Raw genomic sequence first — 12,299 nt, 5'->3', positions numbered from 1 at the left:
AGAGGGTTAATTACTTAATGTTTGCACAGCATGTTGAAGATGTAAAAACACAGTAGAACTTGATGCTAAAGGAGTATCTTGAGGCATCTGTATAGACTTTTTTCCAAACTCTTGCTTGCATAAATAACTTGGCAAGACTAAGGTGACTGTAAGTAACAGTAGGGATCAGTCAGGAGTAGATAAAATCATTATGGACACGAATAAATAAAAATGTTGCTTAAAAAGTGACAATACTTAGAAGTTTTTAATATTTAGGACACTATTTGCAAAATTGAAGCAGGGAATCCACATGATATTCCATACTAGCTTGGAAATGCTGAGTAATGGCAGTTTGTGTGTGATGATTTGTCCTAGGTATTTTAATTAGTTGCTTTAAATTTCTTCTTTGCTAGTTTGTAGAATTAATTGTTCCTAATACAATGAGCTATTAAAACCGAAATACATTAAATATTGGCTGAACACATAATCTGGAAAGAATGACTTTCATTGGAAAAGATTAAAAAACTCTGTACTTCATGAAAACAGTATGTCAGTAATTGTTGTTGAATGGTCTTCAGGTTGTAAACAGGCTTTTACAGTCTTCTACATTGACTAAATGTAAGAGTGTTCAACTGTTGGAAGTTTTTAAACATAGATATAAATGTCTCAAATATAATAAGAATAAACCTGTCTCAAAAGCTGTTTTAAGCTTTCAGTGTGCTTAATTCAGCCTATTACTTCATGAAATAGTGGTCTAGATATATACTTTTTAGATTAGTTTTAAAGTAAGTGTTTCTTTCTGGAACTGATTTAAAAAACCTGCTTATTCATCTTAAGTTTGTTCTGTCACCTTGCTCGGCTTTTGGATGTGCAATTGCATAAATCTTCTATACCTGCTGCTAATCCCTTAAAACAAGCTAACAAACAAAAAGCCCAGACCCAAGGCCTTGAAGATTTGCTTTGTTTCTGACACAGGGAGCAGAGCTCAGCAGAAGAGTGGACCTGTTGTGTTAGCAGATGAAGTAAAGAATCCAGCGATGGAGAAACTGGAATTGGTGAGGAAGTGGAGCCTAAACACTTACAAGGTATGCAGCTGTGTGTGTGTATGTATGTATGTATTCTATGAGTGAGTTTACTACTAGATAGGAGTAGAGTATGAAAGTAAACTGTTATAGCAGTGAGCATAAGCAAGAATGTGTAGGAAAGGCTTAGCTTTCTTCCAAGTGTAACATTCTTTGTTAAATCCCTGGTGTGATGTGGAAAGTCTTTAATAGGTATTACTAATTTAGCAAGGTAAAGAATGTCCCATTTCTAAAGTTCCCTTCATCATTCCCAATGTAGTGATTTCAGCGCTAAAGTTTGGAATTAAGTATTTTTTGCCAGTTTTGAGTTGACTGCTGATACAATAAGATTTTAGTTGATGTGAAAAGATCAGGGGCATCTAGAAGTTCAAAACTTGTTAATTGCTGTTCAGATGGTTTTGTTTCATCTTGGCTGATTGTTTTTTCTTAGTGTTGTAATAGTTGCTTCAATTTGTTGCTTCATTATCAGTTGAGATTTGATGAAATTAAAAGAATAACATAAGAATAATGAAAAGATGCTTAAAGCACACCAGTTTGCTAGAAGTGACTCATTAAAAAAACTGTAAGGTAAGGAACAATTGTCAGGGAATGTATTCCTGTCAAAAGTGTAAAGAAAGACCAGTTTTGAAAAATAGCTTCTTGTTATGCCTACAGCTTAAATAATAGAGTTGTGAACAAGTGCATCAGTGAGGTCTACATCAAACCATGAAGAAATTAACAATCTGTGGCAAGTAAAGCCTGAATCCCTCCAGTGATCTTTAAGTCCAGATAAGAAAGAACATCCTTCTCAGTGAGGATGAGAAGCCCGGATGGAGACATTCTATCTATAGTAGATGCTTTTGCTATCTTTCTGTTAGAATCAGAAGTTTCTTTTTTATTTTTTATGTCTCATTAAATGTCTTTTAGATTTGCTACTTTTCTTATCATCTAAATATCGTAGCAACTGCAGAAGTTGCAGTCCATTGGTGTCCTGGGGTGCCTTAGGACATTGCTGGCAGGTTGAGGGAGATGATCCTGCCCTGCTATTCATCCTGGTGATGCACATCTGTGTCCAGTCCTGGGCTCTTCAGGACAAGAGAGACATGGAGCTCCTGGAGCTGGTCCAGTGGAGTGCAGCAAATATGGTGAAGGGACTGGAGCAGCTTTCTTATGAGGAAAGGCTGAGGGAGGTGGGCCTGTTCAGCCTGCAGAAAAGATGACTTAGAGGGGACCTCATGAATGTCTATAAAGTATCTGAGGGAAGAGTGTCAAGAGGATGGATCCAGGTTCTTCCCAGTGATGCCAAGCAACAGGACAAGAGGCAGTGGGCAGAGCCTGATGCACAGGAAGTTCCACCTGAACATAAGGAAAAACATTTTTACTGTGCAGGTGACTGAGCAATGTAACACGTTGCCCAGAGAGGTTTTGGAATTTCCCCTCGCTGGAGATACTCTCTGGATACAGTCCTGTGCAACATGCTCTGGGATGGACTTGCTGGAGTAGAGATGTTGAACCAGGGGACCTACTGTGGTCCTTTCCAACCTGACCCATTGTGTGATTTTGTCTCTCAGCTACTTTGGAATGCACTGTGGTACTATCAGAATATGTGCTATTCAGCTGAAACTGTTCTTTAAAACCCCCTTGTCTCTTTAAAACATTGACTCTTGGGATCAAATCTCCTATACCACAATGAAATAGGACAGGACTTGACCTTATTCTGGTTTTTATATTTAGAAAGCAAACCCACAGAAACTCACAATGTCTCAAACTCACTGACAGGAACCAAACAGCCAGAGGACTAGTGAAAAATGTTGGGAAAAGGGGTCTTGGATCTTTGTTTAGAACACAATTTCTTTGGCTGTAGTCTTTGCAAAGTTCAGATTTTTAGTTTTCTTTTATGGCTTAAACCTCCCCCTTGCTGAAATATAGAATCACACCAGTAATGACATAGCAGACAAAGACTAGCATTTTCAGAAAACAATATGCTTACTTTTATCTATTCCTGAACATGCCTAAGGAGATGTGTCAGTTATGATCTTTGTAGAGTTCCATATTGACTTGCTGTTCACACTTGTTTTGAGACATAAGATCATTCAGAGAACTTAGAAATTCATTTTGAGTTGATAGAGTATTGTGCAACTGTTCTTGGAGATGCCATACATTTGTGTTGTGGGTTTTGTACAAAAAGTATATTTAATATGGTTAAAGACAGTATTTAAATTTGTGGACATACTGGTTTGCTTTCATTCCCATCAGGAAGATCATGGGAAGAGGTGTCCTCCTTATCTCATAATAGCTAACTGTTCATAGGTTTGAAGATGCAGAAATAAAGGACAGGAGTAAATGTCAGTACTTTAATCTCTCGGAATTTAAAATCCCTGGTGTTAATGTACCAGGCATTAATCTACAAGGGGAGCTAGTGGTGAAATTTGCTGTGAGGAAGTTCTTTAGGAATCTGACATGAGTCGTTCTTATACCATGGTGTCTGTATCAGGGGTTGAGAAATCTAAATTATTGGGTATGTTCAGAAATCATTCCCATCCATAAATGCCTTTGCAACTACCATTGCCCTTCACATTCTCCAGTCAAATGCTCCCTAGTAATCATGAGTTAGTGTGAAGAGAAATTGCCCTTCTTTCCATAGTCTGGTGGCAAGATCTTGTTCTGTTCTTTCTTCTGTCCATGCCTTCCCCTTTGTATGAGAAAGAAGTTTTCAGTCTAGCAAAAACATTTAGTTCCAAGAAAGTCAAGAGTCTCCTTGACTTTCTATGGCAGCACATTTCTCTCTCTCAGGATTTTTCATAGAGGTGCACAGAGAGACAGAAAGAGGAAACAATTTATATTTCTGCTCCTTTTTTTCTCATGTGGAATGTGGTTGGAGAATTGTTTACCTGGGGTGATTGCTTGATTGGATTCTGGTGAGATTGTTTGAGTTTGGTGGCCAATTGGATCCACCTGTGTCTGGACTCTGGAGAACAGGGTTACAAGCTGTGAGGGAGTTAGATTTGATAGTTAGAGAAAGTAGTATGTAGTTTTAGTATCTTCCTTTATATAGTATATTAAAGTATTTTAGCATAACTATAATAAATCATTTGGCCTTCTGAACTGGAGTTAGACATCATAATTTCTTCCCATTGGGTTCGCCTGCATTTACAGTAACTTTCAGCAATTCTAACAAGCTTGTCTTTTTGTTTCTCATACAACTTCTTAAACTTTGAGGGGCTGAAAATGGCAAACCTGTTTTACAAACCTCTCTAACACTGGGCTACTAATAGAACATTTATTTCTGTGACATGTCCAGAAATGCCTCTGTTCATCTTTGGCATGTACAAGTTAAAATGTATTTCTCTTAAATGTATTTTGGTAACCTTTTTTTTGTCTGAGTTGTTTTTCTTAAGCTTTCCATTGGATGACTTCTTTTTTGAGTTGCATGGTCTTTTCTGTGACAGTTTCCTTTATAGATACTCTTAGAGCAAAGCACAATGGAATTAATATGTGGAATTTTCTTTGCTAGTGATAATATAGAGCAACGTATGTGCTTGTATTAGTCCACTTAGAACTGGAGTAAATCAAAATAGATTAGGGCATTTTCTTTATCTTTTGCTGCATCTGAGTTAAAGTATGCAGTCTAAGTCTTTCCAGTTACTGGGTTTTCCTCACTTGTCATTGCTGGGCTTTTTTTGGTGTTTTGCTGTGACTTATGAAGCAAATACCCCTTCACTGAAAATAATTCCTACATTTGTAATTTATTCTTGCTTTCAAAAAGTTTGCTTTCCATGATTTAGATTTTTCTCTTGCATTTCCATGGGATTGTGTGTGTGTGTGTCAGTTCTTTTGGAAGATAGCCAAAATTTGACCATCACTTCCATAATTCCTATGAAATATGAAAGGCTTATTTATGCTCTGAGCACACACAGAATTAAGCTGTATTTTGCAATTTCTCTTGGAATCTTTGGTAATAAAGTTTTATCCTCTGTTACGATTTGTTATGCTTTCCCAAATTTCTGATGCTTAGCAGACAAACGTCACCTAGATTAGCTGTGCTTTTTCTTGTGAATTACTTGAATCTAACAAAGTAGCCCAAATAGTCTGTGTCTTCTCACCTAAACCTTATGGGTCATGATCAACTTGATCTCCTTGATCATGTTTGAATCTCTTGTGTTCTTCTATTACATTAAGAAAGGACATGGAAGTTCTAGCAGGTTGAATGTGCATCTCCTTTGGACATGAGTAAAGATGGTATTAAACTAAAGTCTTTGAATTGGGAAACCCTATGAGATCTAAGGCTGTAGTGTATTTTGGGAGTATGTTACAAGATAAGTTTGGGCATTATCTCACAAAAAAAATTTAAAATAACAGCTTTGTGCTTAGGTTAAGATCTTTCAGAGCAAACATGACCTTGACTACCAGCTTAATTTCCTTGTACCTTTTCTTTCTAGCAGTAATTTTTCAAATGTCTAAGTTGGTTATCCATTCACACCTTGTGACCACAGATTAACTTCAAGTAACTTACTAGAGCAGTAAATAATTCTGCTTTCCATAGAGAAACTGTATAGCTTTGCTACACATCTGCTTTGCAAATGTCTTCTCCTGTGTCAAGGGAAACCCCAGTGTGCATCTTGGGAGGCTCACTGCCAAGCTGGGCTCGAATCTCTGGCAGAGAAGGTGTTGCAGATCAGTGGAATGTGGTAGCAGCCTGCTCTGTCACAGCCATGGGCTGGGTGAGAGTGTCTACAGCTGCAAGAGCACATTTCCTGCTCAGTGTGTTAATGAACTGCAAGCCTACTGAGAATTTGACTTACGACAGAAAAGAGAGTCTTTCTGAGTAAATCATCTTCATTTTATAGATGTATACATAATAAGTGCATTTTAATACTTTTGCATATTTCTTAGTAGGAGTTCCCAATTTCCTAATCAGCTTTCAAAAAACATTCAGAAAACCACCATCTTCTTACTTGCCCCCTAAAAAAAAAACCTCAAAATGAACATTTTTGGAAAATTTAACTTGGATGTTAAGATCAGATAATTGGTAGACAAAACCCAAAAGATTACTAACTTGACGTTTTTATGCAGAATAGTAATGCTCCTATTAAGTGACTTAAATGCAATGGGCTAAAATGCTTCTTTTAACTTAATGAGATTCACCAAACCTATAAAAAGATAAGTGTTCTTTTACTTGAGAAACAATTAGTTATGCTCTTGATTTGCTAACTTGAATATTCATCTTAGTAGGAGTTGAGACTTGTCCAACTGTTCTTGCTGAGTCCTGATAAACTTCTAAAGACTGTGTTGTTTTTTCAGTTTGTTGTGCAAACTTATATTGGGAGGGGTGGTTGTGAAAGAATTGTGTGTAATTATATGTCCCTTGAAGCTGAAAATGGGTGTATGCTCTGTTGTCTTGAATATACTTGAATCTTTATAATTTATTTTTTTTTCTGCAGTGTACACGTCAGATCATCTCTGAAAAACTGGGTCGTGGCTCAAGAACAGTGGACCTGGAACTAGAAGCTCAGATAGATATATTGAGAGACAACAAAAAAAAATACGAAAATATCTTGAGACTGGCACAGACACTGTCCACACAGCTCTTCCAGATGGTGCATACCCAAAGACAACTTGGAGATGCTTTTGCTGACCTGAGTTTGAAATCATTGGAACTTCATGTAAGGCTTTCATAGTGTTAAGAAAATACAGTGTCAGAGATGAAGATCAGCCTAATTGACTCGTGCAGGGTATCTTGTAGTTAGCAGCTGCTTTTATAAACATAATTAACAATATATTACATGTTCTTTGTGTTGAAAGCTTCTGTGATTCACTTAAAACTGTAGGAAATTATTGAAATTACTGTAGTTCTATACTGTTTCTTGAATGTCAGCCTCTAGTTGATGGTTAAACTCAAGAACTGACAATTCTGCTTTGTAGAGAAGATGCATTTTAGTATTAATTTTGCACCTAATGAAATGTCATCAAAGTGCTCCAGAGTGTTATGTCATTTCAATTACATGATGTCTTTAGCGAATGTGCCTGGGAATAAGTAGATTAGGGCACATTACTTCACTTGTGCACATTGAATGTGAGTGAATTTTTTTTTGTAGCATATTTAAGCATTGAGATTTGATCTCTAAGTAGTTTTTTAATCAGAATTTTTCTACTAATACAATTTACCTGTATTCTTATGTTGTCTGGAGCTGCTGAGCAAGAGAGGCAATCTTGAGATATCTGGGTTGTTATGATTCCATGGTTTAGAAGTTTATGTAACGCTGGCACTTTCTTTGCCAGTAGTAAAGCTGTTTGCTGTAAAGAGAGACAAGGAGTTCAGCATGTTGTTTACAGAATATAGTAGCTGGCTTTCTTCTACATTGCTTGTCCTGCATTTGCAAAGTTAAAACAATCTGATCCTTTGGAAAACCAATATTAAATGGTTTAATAATTCCCTGAAACATAGTTGCTGAAACAGCTCAAATTATCTTTGTGATTTTAAAAACATCTGTCTTTTCATAGTTGTCTTTTCCCATTGAGTTTTAAGGGAGTAGGTGGAGTTCATGCCTGCACAGTGGAACCTTAAGTGATAGCTAGCTGAAAAAATGTGAAACTCCTACACTAATATGGAGGAATTTTTAATATTAGTCTGACAGATGAGAATCTGTGAATGTAGAGCATTTCTAGCAGCTAAGAAATTATATGAGCTGCTAAAAGAAGCTTTTAATAATCAGTTTATTCTTGACACAAATATAGGCATGTGGTTTGTGGCAGATCTTAATGATTATTGTGAAGTATGTGCTGAAACTGGATGTTTCTTCCAAAACTTGGACAGAATCTGGCATCTTGCTCATTTAATGAATCTTGGGTTTTTTCCCATGATTAGCTTGTAACATCTAATGGGAATACTGATCCTCCAGGTTCTTTCAGCATCGTATATTGGTCTTGGACTTTGTTTCCATCATTCATCTCTTGTGTAGATTCTTGAATGAGGTTGTTGATGAAAATTAAATAAAGGTTTCTGCTGCTGTAATAAGAGTTATCTAACCTTTGCTTCTTGGAGACTTGCCTGGTGTTTGTCTCTTTCCTCTTTGTGTTTTCCCTGTGTATAATCTGTAATGTATTATCATCTGTAGCCAGGCCTGCTTTTGGATATTTGGATTTTTGCCTCTAAAATTTGTGCAGGACTAAAAGTAAAACTTCTGAACAGTTAGTCTTTAATGTTTAATGTGATAACAGTATATATAATCTTAGAATAAAATTAAAAAGCCCCCCAAGTCTCCAGGTAATACTTTTATACATGATAACAAAACAATTTTTTAATGTGGTATCTGGTGAGGTATTACTTAATGTGAATGGGTTGCTGTTTCTCTTTTGGATACAAAGATAGCTGCTGATTCCAGGCTCATGTGCCTCTAATTATATAGGCAGATGAATCCCAATTTTAATTGACCTGAGCCTAGAGTATTAACTGAGTGTAAACTCCAGGTGTGGAAAGGATTTCCTCTGTGTTTCATAAGAGGTATCTGCAGAGGTCATGGATAAAACTGAAAAGTTTGTATGAAACTATGAGCCACTGGAAGGACATGATTGTTGGTTAGCATAGTCCTTAGTACTGCAGGCCACTGCAGACCAGTCCTTTTTACCTCCCACTTTGAACTGGTAGTGTTGTTCATTTGAGTCAGGGATGATCTGAGTGAAAAGACCAGCTGGAGAACTAATTGCAGTCTTGCCTGCAGGAGGAAAAATAGATGGGACTAAGCTGCTGCAAGGGGCATTTCTATTGCTGTTGTCTCTGCCAGCATGCTGGTATTTCTTCTCTGTGCTAGCATTCATGTTAGCTATGTAGCTGGCGGTGTTAGAGCAAAGCCAGCTGGAAAATACTTGATTTGGTTTTTTTTTCCAGCAAAATCTGTAGCAATTTAGCCAAATGCTTTTGATGCCCAAGCAGCTATACAAAGGAAAGATGATAGATCTTTAGCAGCATTTACAAGGCTTAGCTCGTAAAAACTTGCCCTAATTTCTCTTCCTTTTTTTCTTCTCCTTCAATTGCTTACTTCCTTGGCACCTTGTTTTCTAGAGAATTCTTCCCTTACCATTGCCCATTACCTGTTACCCTTACTGTCATGAACTTGTTAACATGAAATATCATTTGGCTCTGGTGTTCATTTTCTAGAGAGATGAAAGGAAACTGGGAGAATACAGCACTTCTGAGTCAGTTGCTGGCAGTGTACAAGCCTAAAAAGACCAAAGTTCCAAATATGAATCTATAGTATTTTATAGTCATTACAACCAGGGATTGTAGTCTTTTTGGGAAACTCCCATGTGTAGAATACAGAGATGCTATATAATAATTGGGTTCATTTGGCATCCATGCATTAGGAAAATCTTTGCAGCCTTGCTCAGCTCACTCTGCTGTTAACAAAGAGACATGGACAAACATGTCTAAATGTGACTAAAATGCCTTGGAAATAATTTTACCCTCATCCCTTTGAAATTTATGGATGAGCTACATTAAAAATTTTATTTGCTATTCATTATAATGCTCTGCTCTTCAATTATTTACAACCTATTAAACCATTATAGATGTTGGGGTTTTTTGCAGTGCTCCTTTCCAGAATGTAAGAATAAAACTTAATAGCTAGTTAATACTGTGTGTCCTTGTGAATTTAGTTACATTACTGTATTTAATGTAGCAGTGTCTCTGTTTGTATTGAAGTATTAGCTAGACAACCACAAGAGATGCTGAATTAAAACCCTGCTGAATGGCAATGTGAAGATTGCATTAGCACTTACTTTTAAGTAATATTCAAGATATCAGAGTGCAGAAAAATCACACTATAAAATAGGATTTAACATAATGTGTGGTAACAAAATCATAAATTATGTTTTAGTGATGTTGGAGAGATTCCATAAGAACTGTGAACTAAATATTGTATTGAAATCATATTGGTTTTGTCTTAATAATACTCAAACAGAATTGAAAGACCTGCCACATCTGTGTTTGTGTTTTTTTATATAGTTGCTGCTGAATGCTATGATTTCAATTGATCTGCAGCTTTGTTTTCTCTGTTCTTTGTTTATAGGAGGAGTTTGGCTACAATGCAGAGACGCAAAAACTTCTAGCTAAAAATGGAGAAACGCTTCTCGGGGCTATTAACTTTTTTATTGCCAGTGTGAATACATTGGTGAATAAAACAATTGAGGATACATTGTTGACTGTGAAACAGTACGAAAGTGCCAGGTAGCTATCCTGTGTCTAGCCTTTTTCCATATGAATTAATCCTCGGGAAGCAGACGCTGTATCAGCTTAGACCTTGTATTTGAGTGACTAACCTGTCAGACAAAAACCTTATAACACAGCTCTCATCTAATGAGGGTTTTTGTTTAACTGTAGATGATTGCACAGATCTTCAAATGTTTTGTACATGTTTCCTTGTAGAGTGAATTTTACTTATTAGCTGTGGGAGTAATTATAGCTGGTTTATCCCACATGCTAGATTAAGGGGGCTTCCTAGGTAGCGTGACAGTGGAAGATTAACACTTGTCCAGCTGCTGCATTGCAATAGGTAAAATAATCTTTTTGACTGAAAGACATTTAGTCTTGTGCCTCTGATGAACAATGCCTACAATTCACACTTTGGTTTTTATGCAGAAGTTTCAGGCTTGGTCAGAAAGGGGAAAAGAAACCAGAAATTTCTCAGTGAGTGAATAATGGCTTTCTTATGCTGGAGAAGATTACTTTTAGATGTGTATATTCTAAAGCTGGGTTCCTTTTTCCTGTCAGGGACTTGTAGCTCTTTCTGATGAGTGGTTCCATTCTGACTTTCTTTTACTTACCAAAATCAAGTGCATTTCTTTTAATTTGACAAAAGATGGAGTTTATGCATATAATTTTTTGTGATACCTCGGGTCTTTTAGTTCCGAAATTGCAAACTGCTTATGTTTTGAATTTCCCCCTCTTTTTAAATTGTTCTGTTCTAATGCTTATTTTTGAACAAAATAGTAAGTTACTGTTTTGATATTTAGGTAAACTTTCAAAGGCATGAAAGGTAGAATTAATGTGTAGATAAGGTATTGCTTTATTTTTGACATGTGTTTAAAAAAAAAAAAAAATTGGTTCATACATCCAGGTATCCCCTGGAAAATTTACACAAAATAAATCTGCTGCAGTTGTTCTTGTCTGTCATTTTAAATATATGGTTCTTCCCTCCTGAAATACCTTCATTGCTTTCCCTTTCTGTTCACTAAAGAAATAAAATATTTTGCCATTTTAATAAGGCAAATAAATTACAAAGGTTCATCACTGACATGGCCAGTTCATAATTTTGCACTGTGAAAATAGGTTGCATTTATTTGTGCCTCTTCTTTCCTGTTCCCGGTTGCACTTTAGCATTCATCCGTTCCCCTCTTCTGTCAGCTCTCTATAAGTTTAATGGTTTCCTTTTTGGAATTAAGCCATAAATTACCTATAAATCCTCAATCATAGCGGCAATGAGAATCAGGAAGAGCCCTGTGAATATTAGTCCTTTTGCCTCTGAAAAGTTTGTATTTTTCTTTTGAGCAGAACGTCAACTGAAAATTGCGTTTTATAACCAGTTTTTCATCCTTATTTGTTTCCAGTTTAAGAAATGTCTGTAAGAAAGCATGTTTAAAAGGCCAAAAATAGTGTCATTTGTCCCATTAAAATAGGTGGATATGGTAGGTTCCATTATTTGACAACTACAGAAAATATGGAAGGAAGAGTGATGCTTCGGGCAGGGCTGCGCCATCTTTTTGCAGTCTGTTTTTCCATAGGACAGACAAGTTCTCAGAAAAGTATTTGTGGGAGAGCTATGAAACTGTCCAGTTATTGCATAGGGACTAGTCTGGAGCATGCTGAAAATGCTTAGGTCAGAGTTTGGTGTAAGTGACCTGTTCCTCAAACATCTGCTTAAAGGGGGTGTCATGCTCTTGGTGTGCCTCTTATTCTCAACACAAACTCTCCAGTGAACTGATTCAACAGCAGAAGAATGACCTGAAAAATATTTGCTAGCTTTTTCTGGGTTAGCAGGTTGAGATGTCTCAGGAGAAGCTCTGACTGAGCCTGTGGTTGAGACAGGAACAGAAAAGGGAGGGTGCTTGTTGAGGCAGTTTTATACAATGTGCATGATAAATAGGAGGAGGGAGAAAAAAAACTTGCCCATTTTTTTTTTGTTTGTTTTTTTGCCTTTTTTTTTTTTTTCTCCTGTACTTAACTCTTTTGTTCATCTTCTGTTGGACTTGTATGTGAGGTCAGTT

At 36.6% G+C, this 12,299-nt stretch overlaps 1 protein-coding gene across 4 annotated transcripts in view; it reads left to right on the top strand.

Annotated features, from left to right (window-relative positions):
- ARFIP1 (ARF interacting protein 1) overlaps nucleotides 1-12,299 on the top strand; it is a 40,847-nt gene that overhangs the window by 19,311 nt on the left and 9,237 nt on the right. For all 4 annotated transcript variants that reach the window (XM_021530194.2, XM_077782928.1, XM_021530192.2 and 1 more), the window contains 3 exons: nucleotides 955-1,064; nucleotides 6,482-6,703; nucleotides 10,106-10,263. In XM_021530194.2, the coding sequence (XP_021385869.1) occupies nucleotides 955-1,064; nucleotides 6,482-6,703; nucleotides 10,106-10,263 (490 nt within the window). The remainder of the gene's footprint in view (nucleotides 1-954; nucleotides 1,065-6,481; nucleotides 6,704-10,105; nucleotides 10,264-12,299) is intronic.

The sequence above is a fragment of the Lonchura striata genome, chromosome 4 (assembly GCF_046129695.1).
Source record: "Lonchura striata isolate bLonStr1 chromosome 4, bLonStr1.mat, whole genome shotgun sequence".
Taxonomy (NCBI): domain Eukaryota; kingdom Metazoa; phylum Chordata; class Aves; order Passeriformes; family Estrildidae; genus Lonchura; species Lonchura striata.
Note: the sequence above shows the minus strand (reverse complement) of the source record. Positions and strands in the feature narration are given on the sequence as shown.